This window comes from Rhopilema esculentum, chromosome 8, assembly GCF_057945365.1.
Source record: "Rhopilema esculentum isolate cy_ngs chromosome 8, ASM5794536v1, whole genome shotgun sequence".
NCBI classification, from domain to species: Eukaryota; Metazoa; Cnidaria; class Scyphozoa; order Rhizostomeae; family Rhizostomatidae; genus Rhopilema; species Rhopilema esculentum.
In genome coordinates, this window is record NC_142822.1 from 3,300,782 (window position 1) to 3,326,733 (window position 25,952).

The following is a 25,952-nucleotide window of genomic DNA, read 5'->3' on the forward strand; positions in this document are numbered from 1 at the left end:
TGCAACATGACCAAATTTTGATCTTATTTGAAACGAGGTCGTGAACTGATTTGTGTTTTGGAAACGAGTCTTGTTTTTACAATTAAACACTCGTGTTTGGCCTAAGTACCAGTTTACTAAGTGTTGGTTATGTATTTGGTAGATATTTATTCTCCTGCTAATGATGCTCGCGAAGTTTTCTGCTGCCTACCACAACCAAAGAATAAACGGGCAGATTCTGCTTATCTATTGGCTCAATGCTCAATGAAATCTCTGAGCGTCGAACAAATCTTACATCAAACGGAAATTTCTATTCTGGGCCTAAAACAATATTCGTGAGATCGTAACAATAATCATTTGCAAAAATGGAAGAGGATCAACAAGCTCTTATAAGACGAATATCGACTGCGTTGATGTATGCAGCAAGCTCTTTCTTTATAGTTGTGATAAACAAAGTGGTACTGACAACATACAAGTAAGAATTTGCTTTGCCTACCTGCTAATTATTACGCTTTCCATATTTGCACGAGGACGTGGATGCTAAACCCATTTATAATGACGCTGAAAAGCGTTCTTGAAAAAAGGATGCAACTAGTCTTGCTACTGTGTAGCACAGAGTTAATACGATTGTTTTTTTACGTCATTGAGATAATTAGCAAATGAGTGTATCATTGCTGAAAGTTGTATTATTAGATTTTGTTGTTATGAGTCCGAAATGAATTGAAGTTGTCAGTCAATAAACTTACCAAACGCTGTTATTTATCAAATATCAATTAGTTTATTTATATGTTACTATTTCTTTTAAACGTAGAAATGTTTAGCAATTATTTAAGATTTTGCAATTGAAGGTGCTTAATTGTAAACACAATTGGGTTGTAGCTGCTTCAATATTGTTTCGATGTATTTATAATTTGAATGTAATTTGTTTGAAATTGATCTATGTATAAGCTGTTTCTTGAGTTTTGCTCTCTGCAAGCAAGCAGTAGTAAACAATCATTTTGGCCAGTTTGCAGAGTATGGCTGACTTTGACAAGATCTTAGGTGCACCAATAGCCCTGCACTGCAAAAATCACTCAAAAATGCCTGGTGGGCAAGAGCTGTCAGTTTTCACATATGTTAATTGAATCATATATTTTTTAGGTGTGCCCTAAATAAAACTAGTTTGGCATCTTGGGTGAGCCATGCTCTGCCTACATGCCTTTTGGTCAAAAATTCCAATTATTTACCAGATTTGGCACCAATAAAAAAACAAATAAAAATAATGAGAGATGACACTAGTATGCAAAGCAATATAAGCATTTACTCAAAAATCTTTAAGCTTTTGTGCAACATTTATTGTGCTCTTGCCTTGGAGATCTGCTACAATTTGAGAACATTCACTAACCATAAACCTGTGTTTGCCTATACATATCTGTGATGACAAAACCCATTTTGTAAACATAGTTTGTAACATAGTTTGTAAATGGCAAAAAACCCATTTTATTGGCTATGAAGCAATTGTAATAGTTAAAATCATGTACCAAGCTAAAGAGGCTAAGTTTTTAAAATCAATAAAATACCAGGCCAGTGTAGCTTTGAAGCATACTCTTTTCAAAACAGATAAAATAGATATATTAGTTGGGATATATGTGCAATAAAGATGGAAGTTCTACAGCAATTATAGAAAATTATTCACTTTCAATAATTTTTTTGTAGATTCCCATCTTTCCAAGTTTTAGGCTTGGGGCAGGTGAGCTTAAAGTTGAATTCTTATTCGTTTTCTTTGGTCTAAATTTATTCAATCATAGCTTTTTGAAAGAGAGCATTTAGGTAGAATGACAAACCATTACTGAGATTAAAATCAAAACATTTTTTTATCATCAGTATCAATATTGTTATATCCTAAGATTGCTGTAACAGATCCATCTGATAACAGTCCTAACTTTCCATTTCATATTAAGACCCTTGGTCAGATTTAATCTGTCATTAAATGAAACATGATATGAAAAATTTTGTTCTCAATTTGATGTCTATAATATCAAGATAAAGAAATATGACAGACTGTGTTTAAATTCATCTAATATCTTTCTAATACATCAGATCCAACCAAGGAATTCACACAATTTTACCTTTCAATATAACCCTGCTTTCTTTAAGTTATTCCTAAGCCTTATGATTTTTATCGATTTCAAATTGGCCTACTTTCTATGTATAGATGGTAGCAACAATTGCAGTTCTTTTCATTGGCAAACAGTCAACAATAGTGAAGTTTCCAGGGCTTGATAGGAGCACATTTAGAAAGGTTTGTACTATGAATGTATTTCCTTAAAGGCGTTCATTTTGTCTTATTTCAAATTTCACTCTATTAATCCTACTTTGATTTCTTTTTAAAGGATATGTCTCATATATTCGAGAAGAAATGTATTGCTAGTGTTAAAACTTATTTGTCTGTAAATCTTCAGTTCTGTTTGGAAAACCATCCATATGTTTCAATCCTTTGTGCCTAAAGGTGAAAAAACCCCTAACCAGCTAACTAACTACAAGCGACACTTTATTTACTATTTGATTTGTCCAGAAGATTAGCCAAAACCATTTTGCTAGTGACCAAGTTCTATATTTAAACATATGAATGTCTAAAAGTTCCGGTTATGCACTTAACAGTTAACCTGTTCTGGTGACCTTTTTCACCAAGTAACTCCGTTATCTGGACAGGTGTTGTACTACAGTAACACCTGCCTTCTGATAACCAATAATGAATGCATTTTTAATGTGCACAACAAAATATCCACCAACTACATGCACCTGTGTGCCATTTAATTTCAATAGATGCAGCCATCACACAACCCTACATCACCAGCACACTTATCAGATTGGTATTTTGTTCCAAATGATGACACTTTAATGTTAAAAGATGAATCTTTATTATAGTTTGCTGTTACTACAGTTTGGTAGATTATATTACAATGTTCCTGTCTCAAAAGTGGAATTTTGGGCCACCTATTTTTTATTTCTCAAAGTTTCTAGCAAGTTTCTGCTACTCTCCTTCCAAATGCTGACCTTGACCTCACTTGAACAGAACAGGAAAGATCCATTTAAACAATAGGATACACCCAAGATTAATTTTGGCTCCTTAAAAGCAAGTTTGTGAGTTGTACAGTTATATCAAAAACCATACTTTGTCAAAATATTATCACCCTCCCCCAAATATTTTCTTATCAGATTTGGATGAAATGCCAAGTATATTGGTAAGAATCAGTCAATCAAGTTATTGGGTCATAAATCTTTTTTAAAACAGTTGGTAAATTATTGTTTTCAAACAAAGTATTTGCACCTTCTCATAAATACATTGGCTGTTCTTGTTGTTGTTCAATTTATTTGTCTCTTTCACCTGTCTTTCTGTGCTCTGATCCTGTCTCTCCATTTTTTCCTGGCCTATTACAGGCAGCTTTCCTTAGATCAACCTCTCTTCCCTAATTGCAAGATTTTGGGGAAAAGAACCAGGGGTTTGGGAAGGGTGTGAAAGAGGTTCCCTTTTTTCTTTTCCTCCTCTTTATTGGGGCTTTCTTGTAGATTGCTCCCCAAACTCGTAAGATTTCATGAACTTTCACCATAAATTATCTAAAATTGTGCAAGTTTCCTTTGTTTAACCCCTTAACCAAATTAGGCAATACTTACCGACCCAAGGCCCCCATCTCCTTCAAATTGAAACCTGCTCCTTTTGAAATTCATATTTATGCTCTTAATGAGAAGGACTTAGATACCCAATTATGCTGCTCAATCGCCGTACTATTTCCATGCAGATTTTTTTTGCGGTAGAGCAGCATTTTTTGGGTTGGCGAATTTAGCTATCCCTTAAACCCGCCCGTTAGTGACGTCGCCGATTATCCTGTTCAATGATAAATCTCACCACCAGAAGATAAATATCTTTTGCTACCATGGCTTCTCTTGCCATGCAGTGATAACCCATTTGTGCGGTGATAAATCATAATTATGCAATGATAAACTTATAAAAGAGCAAAACAATAAACACGAGAACATAACAGTAACAATGATCATAATTTGTGAAATCTGTCTAAAATTTGATCGAATTCAGTATCTAGTTTGTTTTGTTCTTCATCTTCTCCTTTGAGATCTTTATTCTCGAAATCATTTTTAAACCTAGACTGCTTCTCCTCGTTGAAATCTCTTGTAAGGCTTTGACGAGAGCTAGTGTTATTCGAAAGTTTCAGCTAGTTTGATAATTTTTAAAAATTTTAAGTGAAAGGTCATGAAAATTTTTTGAATATGTGCAGTGATAAAAATTCCTTAAAATAAACCCTGTTTGCTACACTCCGATCAATGTAAAGGTTCTTCGGCACGTCACTGGCTAGCAGCTCTAAAGCTCTGTGGCTTTATGGCGAGTGAAACAGAAACAAGCCAAACATATGGATAATTATTCAGATATGAAATAAGAGGGCCTGCTGGGTTTATCATTTTGATTGAAATACCTACAATGCATAGAGACATGTCCAGAGGTATACATGTTGAACACATTCATGCAAATTAAACATCGTATTATAACAAGCTGAATGTATTTAAACTTTGATCTAAGATTAAATGATAATATTATTCATCATCTCATTTTCTAGACATATTTTTAAATTATTTTGGAGGGGATTAGTTGATTTCTTTCTTGTGCAAAATCACGAAAGCCAAAAACGCATGCAAAATTGATAACAGAGAGAAGAGGGTATGACGTCAGTTAAAGATTGTGGCCTCAAGCTGTTGTATTTCTATGTGAAAACATTGATTAGAACTTGAGATAGTTTGGAAGCATTTCAAGATCAAAGTGAATTATCACTGTTTACTGCATTGTCTCAATTGATTGTTTTGATTATTTTGATTAAATGGCACAGCAACCAGCCGGCTTTATTTTTCCATTAATTCAATTTGAATCGTGTGTTTTAGTTCGTTATCAAATATGACAGAAATCCTGAGGTTCATTTCTAGATTCTAGATTGCCAAATTTTTGTTTTCTTGGTCGTCACATTTAGTTAATAGAATTTTTATTCGTTTAACCGAGGGACGCTTAAATAGACTAAATAGGAACAGTGTTTCGTTGACAAGATTTTGCCTAGATATGAACACTAACTAACAAAGCTTTTAAGAACAAGCCTTTAAGGGTTACTCGATTGCCAAGTGAACTATGGAATGACTTTGCAAAGAAGCAAGGGTTCAGGCAAATGTGATTTATATTGTTTGTGAAGAGAAATCTGAATGCTAGATATGTCTGATGCTAGATGGGGGTAACCACTTTGCTTCCTTTTCTAATGCTAAGAGACAGAATATAAAACCGTATAGCCAGAACGATACGATTCCGGAGTTTTCTTTTCAAATGTACCAAAGTGAAGCCTGAACCTGCTCATAAGGAAAGTGCCTTATTGCCTTAATCGGGGCCTTTTTAACATACTAACTAGGGGGGGGGGGGCAATTGCCTCTCCAGCCCCAGTGACTTTCAATTGTTTTAATAAAATAGGCTATTGTCCTTCTCTTTACAAAAACAAAGGTTTGCCCCCGCAGCTAGTTGCCCTTTGAGTTGCTATGTTTTTGATCCAACTAAACCGTTGCGCAGAAAATTCAAGATCATGCCCGCTACATCCCAAAGTTTTGTGACCTAAATGCTCGAGGGCAACCCTTCTCGTAAGAGTGTAGACTTTGACAATCGTAGCCAAATAGCTTTGTCATCTTTCAATGCGAGAATCGTAAAGTGTTCTCAGATATATTATCTTCACTTGTTGTTGTCCTCAACGGAATGCAGTGAAATGGGAAAGAAGAACGACGAGAGCCAAGGTAATGCAAATCATGGACGAAAAATAAGTTATAGACGGCGCTTTTCTCTATGATAAAACGCAAATATGGTAAAACGCAAAGTTGGACTCAGGCATTACTTTTATTTTCAGTGCAATTGCAAAGCTCATTTAGAGGTGATAGTCTGGTAAGGGTGCAAGTTTATAGTTCTTTTAGTAATCAAGAGTAGGTCAAAACGTATAGTGACGACAATTTCCAAATCATTGTGCAGACAAGAATGTATTTTCATTTAGGAATTTTGGAGTCTTTTTACATCAAAACAAATGATCCTCCTCTCACGTTACTTTCGACAACACATAGATATTAATTTTCAGCTTACTTTCATCATCCGACGTTTATACACTGAAGAGTGTCGAACGAAAATTACTTTAGTTTGTTATGTTTCTGGTGTTTTGTCCAATCTTCAAATGTGTACGTTTCATTTCAGATCTGGCCTCTACCTCTGATATATGTTGGAAATCTCACGTTTGGGCTAGGAGGAACTAAAATGCTCAAGTAAGTCGTTTGTGATACCCTATACGTCAGCACATGGGCTAGAACTGCTACAGGTGGTCAATACAGTGTAGTGACCATTGTCTAAACGTAATCATGTCCTCCATTGTGTCATTATCTCTGTCATTCTCTGTCATTAACACTTTCTATTGTCTGCGTAACGTAATAAACAACATAATTGTAGCGTCCCTTGTTTCGTGTGTATACGCCCTAAATTGTAGTCAGTCAGTAAATTCATCAAGACGCAACCGTCACGCAACATCGTCTCTTGCTGGCTCCGTGTTTTCTGCACGTTAAACTAGATCATAAAACGACAGCATTCGCAACAACAAAAGTAAAATTAAATATAGGAACATCGTCAATCGGCGTTCCTATAACAGTATTTACTACTAATCGCAAAATTTATCATATTTGCAACCTTAGTTTATTCGCTGGAACATCTGTAGCCCTTACTTTGTGCCTGAACATTTTGTTTCTGAACGGGAGGCCTTCAAAAGAGGAAGAATGCTGCCTCTTCTTTTATAGAAAGAGATATTCTGTTTATCTTCATAATATATTTCGAAATTGAGAGCAAGATGGCATTTCTATTTCTTTCTTGTTCTAGGACGTTAAAAAGCTTACATTGCTACAAATCTGTCAATAAAAATTATGAGATATGGCACATGACAGAGCTGTACCAATTGCGCTTAAGACCGAAAGGGATGAATAACTTGCAAGAGCTATTAAAAGAAAGAAATAGCAAAGGCTGTTCGACGAGTCCTAATTACTTTTATACAATTTAATCTACTTTTATAAGCGTAATTGCCAGATAATCGAGATCCCAGTTTTTGTTTATCAATAGTATCGATAGTTGTCTATTAATATTTTTTCTCACAGTGGTCAACTACTAAATCTGTAATAGTCTCATATTTGTTCACACAACTGACGTCATTAGTACCCAACCCTTTTATGTGCATTCTCGCGAGTTATATACCAATGTATTTTATACTTTCAGTTTACCAATGTTCACTGTTCTCAGAAGGTTTTCTATCTTAATGACAATGATAGCTGAGTACTGGCTACTCGGGTAAGTTGTTTTATCATTTCCTTGAACTAGAAGCTTTTATTAAGTTGTGTTGGTTTCACAAATCAACACTGAATGCCGTACTAGTTTCATGGATTTCTTGAGCTTATTTTATTGTTTTAGTATTCTCAAATTTCATTTCATTTGGTAATACGTTATAAGCTACTAACGTAGCATAACTACTACTTTTCTTTAATTTAATCTAAAATTTAATGTGCAAGAAAGTAACAATTAAATAGCTAATACATATTTAACAGATAATAAAACATTATCTTATGTAATAAGCTGTAGAAAGCAATCCCGGACTAAAGTGGTTGAGACTTTTCAAGGAAAGCTTATATTTTAACTTTCCTTTAGAAAATAACTTCCCCCCTCCCCCAATTCAATGTTGAATGCATGATTTTCAAGGAGACATGATAGAACTACAAATCCAACATTGCTTTTGGGGGAAAAAGGGGGGGGGGCTCGAATTTACAGGGGCAAGGTAAAGTAGAAAATTACAAAAATTGCATTTTGTCTCAACAATTTTGTCCGGGATTGCAGTTGCATTTTTTTCAACCTCTAACTTCATGTTAGTAAAGCACCATACGTCCAGGGGAAAATAAACCATAAGGAGCCTATTTTAGTGTCCTAAGAATGGTAGCTTCTAATCTTGAGTTTTAATCCACGCTCGTCAAACGTGTTCAATTTTAGGATCAGAGCAAGTCGGCGAGTGCAGATGTCAGTTTACCTCATGATTGCTGGCTCGGTTATCGCTGCAAGGTACAATAACCTGCTTCAACCTAGTACACACTTATATTTTGTCACTTCGGAAGCTTTGGATGTGATGATATATATCTGACCTCTAACCTGTAGATAGCAAAATGAATAGATGTAGTGAATGCATATTTTTTGTTGTTATCGGAAGGATGAAGGTTTTTGTAGGGTAGATATTTAATCTCATTCTGTTTTGACACGATTGAGTGTCTAAATATTAATAGGGAATGAAGTTTTATTGTTAGTAAGCATGAAAAATAGCTTCATTTTCAAATAGGAGTATGGAACGCGTTAGTTTTACTGTGTACCATGGACAGTGGATGGCTGGCTAATGCTCTTAACTGAAGAGCCTTTTTTGCTCTCATGATCATTGTGTTTCTGTGTTCCTGCTCCCTCAACCTTCTATCCGTAGTTGTTTTGCACTGGCCCGTCAATACCAGTAGTATATGTTTACGCCCCTCAGGAGTTTAGACAACCCAACTGATGGTATTTTTCTTTCTATCGCAGCTCCGATCTCGCATTTGATGCCGTTGGGTATTTTTATGTCTTAATGAATGACGTTTTAACTGCAGCAAACGGTTAGTCTTGTCTATGTTCTACTTTTAGTTACGAGAATTGGAAACAGTATGTTTTGGCTCTTGATAGGACGGCCTCTTAGGAAGCCTTCAAATTTACTGCCCATTGTACTAGACTTTGGAATGAAGGTTGGTGAACTGGCTTCCTAAAGCTAGATCTTAACAATATAGTTGATTGTTGGTCCTTCCCTGATCGTGTCACTCGTTCACATTTTTTTTCAGAATATTTTCCAAATCCTGTTCTCCTACTACTTTTGATTTATAGCACGGGAATCCCACTAGCAGCCGATTAACATTTGTTTGCTCTTCAACGAATTGTAGGGCCTTCTTGATTGCAAGTAAATTCAGGATGAAGAAAATCCACAGAACCCTTTGCATTACAAATTAGTTTAACTTATATAATTAGAGTACGGAACTGTTATTCGACGTTAGCATCGTGTTTTATATTAATTGCTAATTTTGTTTCTTTTAGTAGTTATCCTTTTTGACATTTTGAAAAAGGAAGTTTGTTGTAGCTGGTTCTACTGTGTCTTGGCACGTGGCTTTTTCAAGTGCTTGGTATTTGGTATTTAAGTGATTGATATCTTATCTGCAGGTGCTTTTTATATTTGCTATTCTGGTGCTTGATTTTTTGGAATTCTAGTGCTTGATATTTTGTATTCTAATGCTTGATGTTTGGTTTTTCTAGTGCTTGATATTTTGTATTCTAGTGCTTGATATTTTGTATTCTAGGGCTTGATATTTTGTATTCTAATGCTTCCTATTGATATTTCCTGTGTATTACTTCAAAGGGTGTGCTGCATTGCAATTTTCAAAACGATTTTTTAGAAAATAAATGTTTTCTCGAACCTTCCCTAGCACTAGTCGCCCCTGATGGCCAGAAAGTCAGTATTAATTTAATTAAAAAACAAACGTCATAAGGGTCGGTTTCCAACATTTTGAAAAGTAGAACGCTTTCTAGCATGGCTCCGATACAGTTTGGAAAGTGGGAGGGGGGGGGGTGCAAGGGAAAATTTAACACCCGTAACAAAAGATTTTTTGAAAAGTTATTTTAATCTGCAAAATAGTGGTGGGGCCATGACCCGCCAAAAATTTCCCGAGGCAAAGCCTCATGACCCCCACCTGCTACCCACGCTCCACTCCCCCTGCCCCCTTCCAATCTTGCTTTATTGGCTTTGTTATTATTTCCTGGGTTTGCAAATTTTGAAGAAGGCCAGTATCCATTAACCTCTCTCAAAGAGTGAAGAAAAGAAGTTGCCATTCTACTTTCGAACAGTCTTGGCTATTAAACTAGTCATTGCTATTCGGTTGGCAATTGCTATTCGATCAGTCACATTATTTGAATAGTCACAGCTATTCGATCAGTCACGGTTATTCGATCAGTCACGGTTCTTCGAATTGTGACCTCCAACAGTGAGGTTATTCGCCCTCATCGTCTCCAACCGAATAATCGTACTATTCGAACTATTTGCTTGTAACCGAATATTCGCTTTGGGCTTCAGCTAACCAAATTCGTCCTTCGGTGGACAGGCCTAATTCTGATGCTTGATGTTTGGTGTTCTAGTGCGTGATGTTGGTGTTCTGGTGCTTGATATTTGACATTCTAATGCTTGATATTTGGCATTTTAGTGCTTGATATTTGGTATTCTGGTGCTTGATATTTGCTATTCTGGTGCTTGATGTTTGCTATTCTGGTGCTTGATATTTGGTATTCTGGTGCTTGATGTTTGCTATTCTGGTGCTTGATGTTTGCTATTCTGGTGCTTGATATTTGGTATTCTGGTGCTTGATGTTTGGCATTCCAGTGCTTGATATTTGGTGTTCTGGTGCTTGATATTTGGTATTCTGGTGCTTGATGTTTGCTATTCTGGTGCTTGATGTTTGCTATTCTGGTGCTTGATATTTGGTATTCTGGTGCTTGATGTTTGGCATTCCAGTGCTTGATATTTGGTGTTCTGAGGCTTAATATTTAGCATTCTAATGCTTGATATTTGGCATTCTAGTGCTTGATATTTGGTATTTTAGTGCTTGATATTTGGCTTTCTGGTTCTTGATATTTGGCATTCTAGTGCTTGATATTTGGTATTCTGGTGCTTGATGTTTGCTATTCTGGTGCTTGATGTTTGCTATTCTGGTGCTTGATGTTTGGCATTCCAGTGCTTGATATTTGGTATTCTGGTGCTTGATGTTTGCTATTCTGGTGCTTGATGTTTGCTATTCTGGTGCTTGATATTTGGTATTCTGGTGCTTGATGTTTGGCATTCCAGTGCTTGATATTTGGTATTCTGATGCTTAATATTTAGCATTCTAATGCTTGATATTTGGCATTCTAGTGCTTGATATTTGGTATTTTAGTGCTTGATATTTGGTGTTCTGGTGCTTGATATTGAGTGTTTTGATACTTGATGTTTGTTATTCGCATGCTTGATATGGGGTATTCTAATTTTTGATATCTGGCATTCTAATGCTAGTGCTAGTGCAGTTTCAAAATATATTATCTCATCATGGGTGTTATGGTTTGCGTACTCTAATCATATTGTTCGCGCACAAGTACAGACTGGAATTCCAAGAATTGAATCTTATGACAAATGAATGAGATGATAACTTGATGAAAGTAATCCTGTTTGCAAACTAAACTATGGGAGGTTTGGGTTTGCTACAGAAAAGTACTCAAATTTATCATATCAAAAATGACTTCTATTCACAGAAATAATCTAAACCTTTTTTTAAGTTTTTTGTTTACGTGATATATTGATTTGTTATTCGGTTTTTTTTTTCTTTAAGGTGTCTTTGTAAAAAAGAAACTTGAATCAAAAGAACTTGGAAAGTATGGTCTCATGTTTTATAATTCCCTGTTTATGTTGGTACCTGGTATTCTTTTCGCATTTTACAATGGAGAACTTCAAAAGGTACGATTTATATTAGTATTTATGACTGATTATTTTTCATCGCTTTCTGCTTTCTACCGATCTTATTTGAGGCTTTGTTTGCATTTAGCTGCTCGTAAGGGCTCTGTTCTTTGATGGTCAAGTTCAGTGTCGGGCACCTAGGGGGATGGGGTTCACCCCCAACGCTTTGTAGGACAATGTTCTTTTGTTCTAAAACAATAAGAAAATGTGACATCATTTTATTAAAACAATAGGCTTGCCCCCCAAATATTTGACCAAGTGCCACCCCTTGTCAAACTGTCATATTTTCTTTGTTTTGCATTCACTCTCTCTGAAGACTGAAGGTCTCCTGATAACGTTCGATTCGAAAGTGTGTTTCTCGGAAAAATGTAAAATTTTTACTGCTTTTTCAGAACAATTTCAACGAAATTATTTAGTCCGGGTATTTCAATCCTTCTATTTATGTCTCTGTAAGCCCTCACATATAACTTTTGAATTTGATATCTGAAAACCTGAGAAGCGAGAATATTGATGAATGTCTCTGTTTTAATTACGGGGACACAGCTGTATCAAAATGAAATTTGAAAAGGTAGTTTAATTTTTGAGACTGTCGAATTGAGTTATTGATTTCGTGATTTCGTGAACGTCCTAAAGCAAATCCTCTCCCTCCACCTTCACTGATATATTGTGGAGCCGTAGCTGTTCTATTGGACCCCTTAATTTATTTATACAGTTTCAAATCTACTTGTGTTAAGATTTTCAACACTAATACTTTACGATTTTATCGATATAACTAATAGGACTTTCATAATTAGAGGATGCAGCGTTTAGCGAATTTGTGCTTCAGAGGAGGGCTTTAGGAAGGCTCAGCCAAGCCTACTTCAGAAAGAATCGGCGAATAGTTTGACTGATTTCATATGCACAGTAGATAAAACCAAATGCAAGTATATTAGGTGTGGTCATGGATGTGGTCGTGGGTGTTGTCATGGGTGTGGTCGTGGATGTATTATAGAAGTTGCCCACAACACAGCTTCCTCTCTCTACGTTCAGGACGACACCCCTGTAATCTTGGTGTTTGATTGACCATATACTGCTCTGGACGGGACTGCTCTGGACGGGACTGCTCTGGACGGGACTGCTCTGGACGGGACTGCTCTAGACGGGACTGATCTGAACGGAATTGCACTGGACGGGACTGCTCTGGACGGGACGGCTCTGGACGGGACGGCTTGCATGATTTAACCCCGACATTCGAACTGACAAGACAACGTCCTATGTAGAGGCAGACAGAAAACAGAATGTAATGGTTTTCGGGAATACTCAAAAATTTAATAAGTAGGGGGTATTGAGCATGTTTTGTGTAGGTTATTTTGGTCAAATTAATTGCAGTCAAAGACCTCTATTCGAAATGATAAGTGTTGACTTGCCCCATGGTAAGTGTTGACTAGCAGTGGGAGACTCTGTATTATTTTCATCGCGACAAAATCTTTTAAAATTTCTTAACATTGTTCTTTATGACCTTCTTAAAACCGAGCCAACTGACGTGTCACGAGACCATTAACAATGAGATGTACAGAGATAGTTAGCAAAATAAGGCAAAAGCTAGGGGAATGGCAAGAAGCTAAAAAGGGGAAATGACAAACAATTTTTGTAATGTGATTTAAGTGATTTCTCTGAAAAGTTGTTGGAAAATTAAATTGGAAAATGTTTTTATGAAATCGAAATGAGTCATAAATGTTTTCAACTATTGACTACTTCTTTTGATCGTGAGTATGTAGAAATATTGATAAGAAGTTTTTGCACGGTGAACTTTCTGCTATTAAACGGATTGACTAAAATGTTATTGTTTGCTGTAATTTTTACCGAGCAATGAAACAGGAGCTAAAGGCTGAAAGACCTACCGGAATTGAAATTAAGAGGTTTGGTTTCTTCTCCATGATTTGGGATATCAGAATGTTGCGGGACTAAATGGTGTACATGTCACCTTATTCTCTCTAGTGTCACATTCCATACACCGCATATCAACGTATACCCTTTATATAGTTATGTTGAAAGAGAGGTGGTTGGAAAAGACAGAGGGATTAAACCATTCTCAGAAAAAATAACTTTGTGGAGTATTTGAATTTGCGTCCATTGGCATTAGTGCAGAGAGTAGGATTTGTGGGAGAAGGCACTAGGGTGTGAGTTAGAAAATCAATAAGATACCAAATTACCTTTACATCATGCAAGTGTGTATAGAAAGTGAGAAATGTTTTTTACAATTTAAATTAACTTTGGTATTTCCTCAGTTCCTTGCTTAAGATTTTGCTATGCATCGTTAAATGAAGGCTGCAAGGCTGGAGTTGAGGTAGAACAGTCTCGTTATTTACAGAACAGAACAGAACAGAAGTCTTCTCGTTAATTTCTATGATTCAGCTCAATGGCTTCCACAACTTTTGTGTCTTTTTCATTGCTGCATTGCTGCTAGTTATGGGAAACAAACAGACACGACCCTATAAATGGAATTGCGGGAAGAGTAATGTCTTGGATGGACTTTTTCTGCAAAAATATTTTGTCACGGCACGATTACTAGGGGTGTCCGGGCAGTTCATCCTTTTTGAGGTGTCATTTTCTTGGCCTAAGTTCAATCAATAAAAATAGTTAAACTGATTGCGATATCTCCTACAGTTTTGTTTTGTTCACCAATTCCTGATATAGTTGATCATGCTTCATAGAAAATCAGAAACATATTTTATCTATTTTGATGAAAGAGGAACATCTGTAGCATTTCTTTGTAACAAATAATTGGCCAGAAATCGATCAATATGTTCGTTTGACAGGATAATCTATGAAAAGGTTTGAGATTGAGAAATGTCACTGAAGGTAACCAAAAACCCCTATATGACCCAAAGCCATCTGCAGTTGTCTTTGCCAGTTGTTAAGATTTTTGTATCATTCTAAATTTCATCCCCCAGCATACTGTATGTAATGAGAGAAATGCCGGCTTTTAAGTAATTTGGTGAAAACTGTTGTAAATTCGTCTGCAAATGTCATTTTCGCCAACGGATCTTAGAATCTACGAAAGAATCATTAAAAAAGAAAATAAATCTTGCTTAATGTTTCGCTTCTATTTTTGCAATTGGACACACTCTTTTTGACACACTTCTTTTTTTTTGCAGGCGATGGATTTTAGTGATTGGAACAATTCTGTATTTTTATCACAATTCATTTTGTCCTGCGTTATGGGGTCAGTTGATAATTAATATTCCGTTGCAATTTTTATCTGTAAAATTTACAGTCAGCCTGGCCTTCGCAAACTTTTCCCATTTATTCGTCTTATCCTTCTCTTTTTCTCTTTCTCTTCTTCTACTTTTTATTCTTCTTTTTCTTCTACTTCTCCTTCTTTATTTTATTCTTCTTTTTCTTCTTCTTTTTCTTCTCCTTCTCCTTCTTCTTCTTCTTTTTTATCTTCTTCATCTTTTTCTTCTTCTTCATCTTCTTCTTTCCTTCTTCTTCTTTTTTTCTTTTTCTTCTTCTTCTCTTTCATTTCCTTCCCTTTCTTCTCCCTCTCTTTGTTCTCCTTCTCATTCTCCTTTCTTTTTTTTCTCATTCTCTCTTTTCCTTCTCTTTGTTCTCCCTCTCTTTGTTCTTCCCTTTCTTTTCCTTCTTTTAATTCTCTTTTTCTTTCCTCTCCTTTTTCTTTTTCTTCTCCTTCTCTTTCTTTTTCTTCTCCTTCTCTTTCTTCTCTTTATTTCTCCTCTTTCCTCGCTTTCTTTCTTTTATTTCGTTAGTTGCGATTTCAATAAATAAGTCTAACTCGACACTTTGCATCATAGCATTTGTTATTTTGAAAGCAATCGTTTGAAGCTATGGTACCCATTACAAGGAGCAGGAAAATCCAGTCTTCGATAAAGATGACTCGTTTTGCATTTTAGGTTCATTCTCAATTATTCGATTGTTGCTTGCACACAAGCCAATTCAGCGCTTACAACAACAATAATAGGATGTCTAAAGGTAGGTCCGGATTCTGGTAATTTTTTTGCCTAGTGTTCTCATACTTCGGTTACTGGCATCTCATCAACCACATTTGTGGCATTGCTTTTCACATTCTCAGCATCAATGCTACAGTCGAATCTCCTTCATGTAGCATCAGAAATACTGTTCTTCGTAGAGAGATATCCATTTTTGTAAGGTATCTTGTACCAGGCTTTCGCCACGGGAGATTAATAGGGGGGAATTTTTCGCACGTTCTTTGGAGATGTCTGTTAATTTTACTTCGCTGTGCTTCAGATTTCAAATCAAAAGTAAATCTCTTAACTATCATCGAACTCGTAAGAAAAGTATTTAAGGAATAATCGTCTTAAGCAGATGGCATACCAGCTTTTCATAGAATAAGGAAATTTTGAAATGCTGGACATCGAAAAAACGCTCTCAAAAAACTTTCATAAACAGAAGAAAGCGAACTTCTATTAAAAACTTTTTTGTAAATAGATTTACTTAGTGAAACAAAAATTTGCAGATTAAATGTTTTGCCAGGCAAGTCAATCTTTTGGTAGTTCACAAATATCTTTCCATCCGATTTTGTAAATGTCCCATAGGTTTGGTTTTATTTTTGGGAGCCACGTTAGCTTTAGACGGCCTTTCGGTCTTGTTTCTTTTTCATTCGCGTATGCTAAGGCAAGCTTTGCAGGGGCTTGTTTTGGTTTTGGTATTGCTAAGGCTGTAGGCATTGCATTATGGGTTTAGTTTATCGCTGCACAAACTGTTTGCTTTGTGACACACATTTTTCGAAACTTCGTTAAGGTTTGCAGGTGCAAGGGAATGGCAATGCTAAAAATGGCATATTTTGAAATGTTTGATAAAGATTTGCATCCTTAAAGGTTCAATATATATTCTACTTTGGTCGTACATGTAAATTTTTATGAATCCTCTTGAACCCTTTGTATTAATGAAAGTGGTGGTTAGAGAGATTGAATTCAGTACCGAAGACAACATAATCCTAAAGACTTAATTTCACTGCCTTTTACTATGTCTACAGTCTTTTTGCTGATTTACAGTCGTTGAATATTGTTAAATATTGGCCCGGAATTATTGCAAACAGAAATTCTGAGGTTTTAAGATCCATGCTGATTCCTTCGATAAACGGGAGTCTACTTCAGACCCCGTTTACACGATACCTGGACCAGATCGGATCCCCAAGTATCCGGATACTTTTGGATCCGAACCCTGACATGGCAATGCGTTTACACGGGATCCGATCCAGAACTATTTGCGTTTACACGGGAACGGATCCAGATGAATTCAACAGGCTACGTGCATGCGCTTTTCGAAAATTGGTGCACATATATAGGCGTCAACATTTCGTAATAATAGTTCAACACAGTAGTCTGTCAACTTGATGTTCGGTTTTCTGGCGCCTAAAAGCCACGGATTACATATTTAAACTACCTCGAATTGAAAGATATTCTGTCTCATTTTCGACAAATAATGTAGACGGATCCGATCTGGACCAGATCCAACCGTTTACAAGGGGCTCGGTCCAGATTGGATCCATACGGGATCACCTTTGAAAGCGATCCTAAAAGTGTTCGGATAGCGTATCCAAAAGTATACGGATCCACCAGTTCCCGTGTAAACGCAAAGCCTATCCGTACTCTTTTGGATCCGATCCGGATCGGGTCCATTCTCGCCTATTTTACCTCTTGGAAAATGCAAAGTTGTACAAATCCATGATTTTATTTAAAAAAATCAAAAACCATCAGGTCATAATTCCCCTGTTTCTTTAAACAAATTGTTTTTGCAGTTGACTGTTGTAGGGGTATCTTGTAGGGTGACTTGTTGGGCCCCATGGCAGCACACCTTTGACCCCTTTGTCTCTTCCTGTCCAACCATCACCCCCAGGTCTTTTGCCACTGTCAATTCACCCTGTAGGGAAGATCTACCTGTTTTTCTCCAATCATCAGTCTATGGACCAGTTTTATCCATCCCAGGTAGAACTCAAAGTGTTATACAATTTCAGATTCCTTAGAGTTGTGAAGAACAAATAGGTATGGTATGTAGCCTCAGTGAAGACTCTGAATCATCCTATATTACTGCATACAGTATTAGTCAAGCCTCTGAGCGGATGATACCAGTGAGAATTCTCAATCCGTCCAAATCTTCTGTTGAACTTCATGCAGGCCAAAAAATAGCAAGGTTTTGGCCAGCTATACCCTCAGTCTCATCTAGTCCACCTATACACAACATGTTTAATTCAGAACAATAAGTTTAATTCAATTACCTTGTCTGAGTTACATGCAGCTATCAGTCCTCATCTTAGTAAGTCAGATCAGAAACAAATTCTTGAGACATTGCTTTCTTTTCCAGTTGTTTTTAATGATGGCTTAGGCCATACCTCGGTATTATCTCATAGTATAAACACTGGTGACTCATTGCCGTCATCCCACCCTTGTCACCAAATGTAACGATATGTGGTCTTCTTAAGATGGCGACTTTGTATTATAATCGAATCGTGGTATAGATTTACTACCTCCATGTACAGGAATGCGACAATTAACTTCAAGAGCAATGTGTTACAATGGAGAAGATTTCTAAGCCCTTTGTTATCAACGTCCAACAGCCATCCTTAAACATTCTGGCAGTTAAATGGTAGCAGATGTATGTTGACGACCAAGTCTGATTGGCTAATTTTTCCAGTTCTCAGGCTTCCAGTCTATTTAATTCAATTTCAATGCGCATATCATAAACTCATCGACCATTCAAACTTTGGTTTCGCAGGCCTTTGTCCCTCTTTTAATGCTGTGACTGTTATTCGGCAATAAAATATTGAAAATATTTGTTTGATGATAGAAGGTTACTGTATCCCAGTGTTTTTGTCAAATAATGTTCTTGTCTTATTTGCTAAGCGAGCACAGGATAGTTCTTGCTTTCTATTTTTGCCGTACGTGTTAGTAAAAAGTATGCCTGTCAGATCATTGTTCCGTGACAAAAATAGGGTTAAGCAATTTACTTTCATTAAACTAGAACACTAGAGCACTTTTGCTAGGTGAATGAAAGTTTAGAAAAAGAAAAGGACGCCTGCGATGGGTCACTGTTATTGAAATGAGTTGATTTGACATTTCTAAATTAGGATCATACGTCTGTCTGAATCTGGTGTCAGTAGTCTACACAAACTTGTCTAAGTTTTGTTGCGAGGCTGTTCAAAGAGGTCTTGTCGACATGCAATTACAATGTGCTTTGAACTTTCTTTCTTTACTGTCATATCGCTCTCCAAGTTATCTGTAGTAATTTGGTTTAACGTTTAGTGTAGAATAATTCTGAGCTGTTTCGGTATTGTTACCATCATCAAAATGAAGGCCCGGGTAACATCAACACAAACTGCGACATTACTTCACTGCTAGGTTACAATTCTCATAAACGATATCTTTCATTTGAGAAACAACTGACACCAAACATTTATATGCTTAAAGATCTTGCTTCCAACATGCAACTTACATTCATTCTTGGCAATCAAAACATTTTATCCCATCCGGGACTTCAACTCAACGCACGCCATTCTCTATATCCAGATAGAATATTCTATAGGACCCATTGCACACAGCATGGATTCTCCCTTTATAAAATCCTTAAATGAAGCACTAAAAATCTATCAGGAGCCTGCCCTAGATATGTCTTACAGAATTGTTTATGTCTTTTTCCTTGTTTAAAAATCAAACAGGCTTTTCAATCCATTTTCCTAACTGCCAATAATCTGAAATCATCTTCTGCATCTTCTGCGAATAGATTTCCAATAACAGGAACGCCAAATTTTTTATTTCATATTAAAGAATCTATTAATACAATGTTGTTTCTCGATGTTTTTCGCTATTATTCATAAACCTTAAAAAACTCTCTGACAAAATTGCCGACTTGTTAACCAATAAGCAGCCTTCTTTGTTGGTTTAGCATCAAGCTTAAAACACAAGGCACCAAATCATAATTTCTCGTGTTTGGCAAAAATTCCCATGTGTTTGTTGCTTAATGTAATTTCCTGACAAGCTGTCGAAGCCAAATTAATTTTGCTGGATTCACAATCAATCTGAAGCTAAGATGCAAGCCATAATTGGATTATTCATCTCCTTATTTAGATCAGATATTGCATTATGTTTTGGTCCTCCTATTTCATCATTTATTGCAGCTATTCTTTTTAATAGACCACAATAACTATTATTCATAAGGTCCCGTCTACCTTATCCAATATTTCTGAAATTTCTTCCTAGATTAATAACTGTTCCAGTCGATGCTCTATTCATTCATTCTCTCAGATTTCAACTCTTTCTCCAGTTCGTAATTTTTAACTTTAGTTTTCTTCCATCTATTTCAATGTACTTGAATTTTTGCTTCCCACCGGCTAACTTATAAGATTAAGCCCGGTCTTAGTAGACTCATTGTAAGATCTCTTTGCTTATTTACCTGATTAGAAGGTAAGCCTTGTTAAGCCCCATTTTTACACTTGCTCTATGACTAGGTTGGCTGCCTGAAGGAATCACTTCTTAAAATAGCTTTGCTTAAGGAACCAATTTCTGTAATAGTAAAGGATTATGGGTAGGGATAAGTAATAGCCCTGGGCAATCAAACCTCAAAGTATTGCTGACTTAACGAACGCTTCATTCTTAAGTTTTTACGATTTCCTGTGACCCTTTCACTGATGATCCGGGTGCTGTGCCGCTTGTCTATCGTGGAACAAAGAGATTAATATTAAAATAGGGAGAAGTATCTCACGACCTTGCTGGTCAAACTAGTGAAATATAATTGCATAAATGTTTTTCAGAATGTGCACTATAACTCGTTTCACTCTGTATGCTAGCTGTCCTCTTTCTTCATCTTTTGCATACGGTTTCCAGCACGAATGATCTGGTTTTGACATCTGAATGCAGGTACATTGATGCCTTTGAATATATCGTGCATCATCGGTTGGGGAGATTTGCATAAGCTATCCAGGAAAAATTTTGAACTCGTATAAGATTTAATTTTTTTGTTGATTTTATATCAAAGAAACGTGGCTTAAAAGTCTAGAACATTTTATTGTCATTCTGACAGATTATGTAATCACTATAAAACTGTACGTTTTTATCATAGAATGTCACGATCACTTTTATTGGTATGGTCCTCGGCGGTGATTATGTGTTCAGCTGGACAAATTTTACAGGGGTTAGCATAAGGTAAGTTGATTCTAATTTGATATTATTGTTAAAGTGAATAGATCCTGTTAAGGTGAGCTGGTTTTCAACTGACGTGTTGCGGCCAGTATATGTGTAATGTTTAATACTAAATATTTTTGCGAGATGCTGCAGTTAACTGTCCTTGTTCACAGGTTTCGTCAATTGCGGCGCTCGCAGGCAAAGCATGCAAACCAGACAACGCCTGCAGGCACAGCCGAAAAAGTATCTTTTTAAATTTCTCCAGTTTTTTATAGATATTGAGGAGCAATTAAGCTACATATTTCACCATTCTTTTTTCGAATTAAACGACCACGCTACTCGAAACAAAGATGAGGAAGGCCTATGACACCAGGGACATAAAGTCCATAAAGACGAACCATAAAAATCCTATTGCTCTGCCAAATCTTTAGGATAATGAAACGCAACAATATAAAGAGAAGGCTGACGTGAATCTTACTTATAAAGATGTAGACACTGTGTTTTCCAAATCCATGTTGTTTTTGACAAAATTTATGGAATGGCTTTACAGTAAGGACGGCATACAGTGATAGACAAGGCAGCTTGAAATTATAGGCCCTTAAATTGATTTTTTACGATCTTTTGTGACAAGACAAAGGAAGGCAGTGATGCCCATTTTGCAACCCTTAAGAACATTCATTTGTCACTAACTTCAAACAAATTTCGTTGACTGTATCAAATGTATCTGACAATGAACTTCGGTTCAAATTCAGAGACTTTTGTGACGTATTCAAAGTATTCTTTACCGTCCAAGAAAATGATTTATGTAGCAAAGAGAAATTAACATATTTTCTTGGCAGAAACATAAAAAGTTCAAAGGTATTTGAGTGCTTATAGGTTTTTTTCGTGTAGTTTCAGCATTCATGTCAGTTGGATCGGTCATAGAGTGAAGGTTTCCACGTACGAAATCCGTAACAACAAACATAATGATTCTTGGTCCAAATTCTTAAATGAAATATAAGGCGATTGAAATTTGGATTAATGGTCTATAAATTAAAATGCTGAAAGGATTTTTAATGAAAGTATGATAAAATATTGCAAGGAGTTGAAACAATAAAACAGACTGACATTTCTTTCATCGCTTGGATAAGACTAAAGAATCGATGGCATCAAAATTTTTGGAGCGAATGAAAAAATCAAAGCCAGATTTTCCTTTTATGTCATACGCTTAAGTTTTTTTAAACTCTATAAAACCATACTTATTGATGAAACCGACGCTATTTTAAAGTCATTTTCTAGTAAAGTAGTTCTGTTACGATTTACTAGTCTGTGAAAATAGAAATGACTCATGAACAATAGGAATGAAACACATTATCATATTGCTGTCTCTGTTCTGACGCAAGCAAACGACAATAATACGTATGGCTTTGCCAAAACGTATGCCAGAATGTATGCTCATTTTTTCTACATTCATGTACGGAGTTTCATCAAACATTACTTCATGCCTCTCTCTTAAAGAAATTTTAATTCATATGAATATGCATTCCATATGAAAAAAATCTTGCAGGCACAATTAGCATAACAGTTTCTGCTCGCAGGAACAAATTTTTTAGGGGGATTGTTAGCTCAACCAACTTTCATCAGTTGGAATTGCCTTAGGAAAGGTTTTAACATCTAGAAGCATTCTTAAAATTCTTAGAGTTTCTATGCAACAAAGACAGGATAAGGTTATTGCAGAATTTTGAAGTGACCTTATTTCAAGTAATTTATCCTAAATTGACCCTGAGTTAAATATCGCAGAAGTAAGCGTTTGCTAGAGGATGATATCTAATAGTTTCTAATATTTTTTCCAGTTTCTTAGTACAAAGAAAAGTGTATTGGTACATTGACTGATTAATGTTTAGGAAAGATTTATGCAAGACCGCATTCTTCATCATACTGAATTATGCCCCTAAAATAAAGGACTGTTTTTTTCTCTTTAGCAATAAGAAAGGCTGCTTTACTAGTGAATTATTTCGCATTCAGCAGCACCCATTGCTTTAGGCGTTGACTGTCCCTGTGTTGTTTGTATAGTTGTGCATTCATATCGTGATGTAATTATTTTGACGTCATTACATTGATGTATGGACATCTTTAGAGCTTGATGTTGTGTCATCATTTCATTTAGTGTTTCTGGCAGCATAATCTATGCATACTTTGCATTCACGGATGGTGTTAAAACCAGCACGAAGTCAGAGCTGTTGGACAGGAAGACAACTTCTGCTGTATGACATTTTCGGACGGGAAGTTAATTATGAAAAAGAAGGTCCCCTAAACGCGGAATTTCGAAAAACACTAGTAAGACATTTCACAGTATGTGTTTTCTGTTGTATATAAAAGTTCAATTGAGCTCGTCTTTAGAGTTTAGTTATTACATAGTCATAAGAAAAGCTTTTCTTTTTACAATGGCCATTACGAAGTTGACAGACCCCAACCTCAGGGCATTGGCACGTTTCACGTTCACTTGGCTTATGAAATTTATTTTGTACTTGTTGCGTCATACAATTGCAGTCTTACATCATACATAGTTTTTTCAGTAGAATCATTCCGAATGTTGCATAAGAAGTTTCTGTATTAATTTAAATTTTCGTACAGCGAATGTTCTAAAGTCAGGTAATAAATAATAAGGCCATAAAATAAATTAAGTATTTTTTAAAAAACATAATTAACATACAAAACAACTAGGAAAGATTAGCAAATTGATAACTATTTTCCCTATTCTGTTACCTTTATTATTTATAGTTAAAATGTAAATGAAGTGTTTGTTTTAGGCCAAACATTGTAATAAATTAGTATGAAACTTGCAAATTTTTTAATTAATTTGCAAGTTGCATACTTTTTAAATTTTAGATTTGATAATTAAAAATTTAGTGATGTTTAAAGACTTTTGCTTCATTTTTTAACTTTATAACAATAGTCTGAAAGATTATCTCGTAATAGTTTGCCAGATGCTAGCAAACTGTTGCTGGCAGTGGCATAATTTCGTTGAATGCTTATCTTGTATTATCAAATGTGTGCTTTGAAAGAAACTAATGTTTCAATATGGTTTATTTGCGAAAGTCACTGTTGTTGAATCGGAGCTTCAATGGGCCTAACCCAAGGAACATAATGCGTCTGAAAGTATTCTTCAAGCAGACTATGCCACAAAATTTTATCATCCACCGAAAGGACGAAAATCAAATATTCTTTTGCAATGGTTAATCAGAATGATAAATCAAGGATTACCTGCATCGATTTGACACGCCAGATCTGCTAATACAATGATCCTATTGAATCTAATTAGATTAAAGAAGCAAGGTTTTTAGCAAAAGAGCAGAGAAGAACGCATCCTTTTGCCTCACGTTGAAGCCATGAGTCGCGGCAATGATTCCAGTGCTTCGTGTTGAACCAAATTGACTTTAGAATTAATCAATCCTATTTATAGCTAACTAGTGTTAGAAACCTTCGATTTGTTGCAAAGAGGCAAGTTCGTAAGAGAAATGTCTGATGATTAATTTATAAACATTGGCCAATCCTATGTTTACGATAGACCTTGAAGATTGGAAGAAAGACTTCGTGTGATTTTGGAGATTGGGTTTTGATTAGGATTGGCTTAAATCATTGTTTTAAGGAAAAATTATGTATTTATGTATGAATTGATGAAGCGATGAATATGCTATGCAGTATGATTACTAAGAATGAAGAGAGAGAAAATGGCTAAAGATTGGATTCTGATGAATTATAGTTGATAAGGTTTTTGTCAAGAGAGCATATAATAAACAATAAAATAAATACTCCGGACGCCTAGAAGATGATATTTTTAGAGTATTGAGGCGAACAACACCTTGATCAATTCAGGCTCCCTAAAAATACTTCACGTTCTTGTATTTCTTCTTTCAATCATAAATCATGATAAAAAACTTCAAGAATCTTTTACATAAATCATGACAAATATTTAAAGAAAAAGCAAAAACGGTCTAATAAGCAACTAAATGAGTTAGTTGACGAGGTGTTGTGGATAGGCTGTACGCAAGCCAACAAGACGATGCAATGTGTTTGTACCTATCTGCTACAAAAACAAATACGTAAGAGTACAGTTTAATGTGTGCCTGTATTTTTGTCGGCTGATTTGCCTGCAATCCCTTATGTAACTGACCTTGTCTTATATTCAAGGCACACTGATACTGCACCTCTAAACTTACTTGCGCAAATGGCGTAACCATATATGTTAGCAACACCAAACAATCGCATTCGCAGGGAAAGAAATATCAACAAACATAGAGCATTACCCATTTGTTCATAAACGATTTTCTTGTCTTTTCGCGTCCATAAATTATTTCTAGTGACTTTGACCAAATGTTTATGCTGTGTTGATGTGAACGCCCCAAGATCTGTGTATTCGGGCTTTCTTTGAGTAGCTTTTCTGCCCTGTTTGTGACGTCAGAGTTTCATACATTTTGTGACTTATTTGGTTGTACAATAAGCAACGCGATGCAGTTATTTCTGTTTTCCGGAAATCTTTCTTTCGTATATATCTTGAATGCTTTCAAATGTGGGTGGGATCATAGCGTTTGCCCCATTGATCTTCAATTGAATTTCAGAGAATATAAAGAAGATATTTAGAAAACTCCAGTGGTAAATTTTTTTGGCTATGTAAGTACTTGTAGTTCCATGTGCTGGATCCCTGTGAGAACAACTCGAGTTATGGTGGTCTTTGGGAGATAAAACAATACCTTTGCTAAGAATATCACCTTTGACTAAACACGGAAGTTACAATGAAAACTGATTGTTACGTTACAATTATAAGAAGGCACTAATTCAAGATAAACTCATTTGATATTTCTGCCATTGTATCAGCAATGTTTTAAACTGAAACATCTACTTTGTTTTAAATGAAAACAGTTCAGTAAGAAGAGCCACGATTATGACCACAGGAATTGAATTTCCATTAAGATAACAATGCTGAAAAGTCACTCTCGTTCATTCAAAGCCTTGATTTCGTCATACACGCCACCCTCCATCTGCAACGGATGCATTTGACTTTTTTCGAAATAGAAACGGGGGTAAATATATTATTTCTTCTGCATTTTTCATTATTAGAAAATATAAATTTTGAACATTATTTTACTAGAGATTTACAATTATTTCTAACAATTAATACATCTTTAGAACTTTGCGTTTTGTTATACTTCAGATTCTTGATCTGCCGTATTTCCCA

The 25,952-nt window shown here is 35.8% G+C and overlaps 1 protein-coding gene across 2 annotated transcripts; it reads left to right on the forward strand.

Moving 5' to 3' along the window:
• Positions 1-87: 87 nt before the first annotated feature.
• LOC135695066 (nucleotide sugar transporter SLC35D1) lies at positions 88-25,932 on the forward strand. Of its 2 annotated transcripts, XM_089109686.1 has the most exons (13): positions 88-454; positions 1,675-1,708; positions 2,174-2,260; positions 6,233-6,300; positions 7,292-7,363; positions 8,054-8,122; positions 8,624-8,694; positions 11,476-11,600; positions 14,738-14,805; positions 15,494-15,572; positions 20,676-20,758; positions 20,911-20,980; positions 22,884-25,932. In XM_089109686.1, exons 1-13 carry the CDS (start codon positions 345-347, stop codon positions 22,932-22,934), a joined length of 987 nt encoding a protein of 328 aa, XP_088965812.1. In that variant the 5' UTR covers positions 88-344; the 3' UTR covers positions 22,935-25,932. The 2 variants fall into 2 exon arrangements, with proteins under 2 accessions (XP_088965812.1, XP_065070085.1); XM_065214013.2 differs by lacking the exon at positions 20,911-20,980 and having other exon boundaries at positions 91-454.
• The last annotated feature ends 20 nt before the right edge of the window (positions 25,933-25,952 follow it).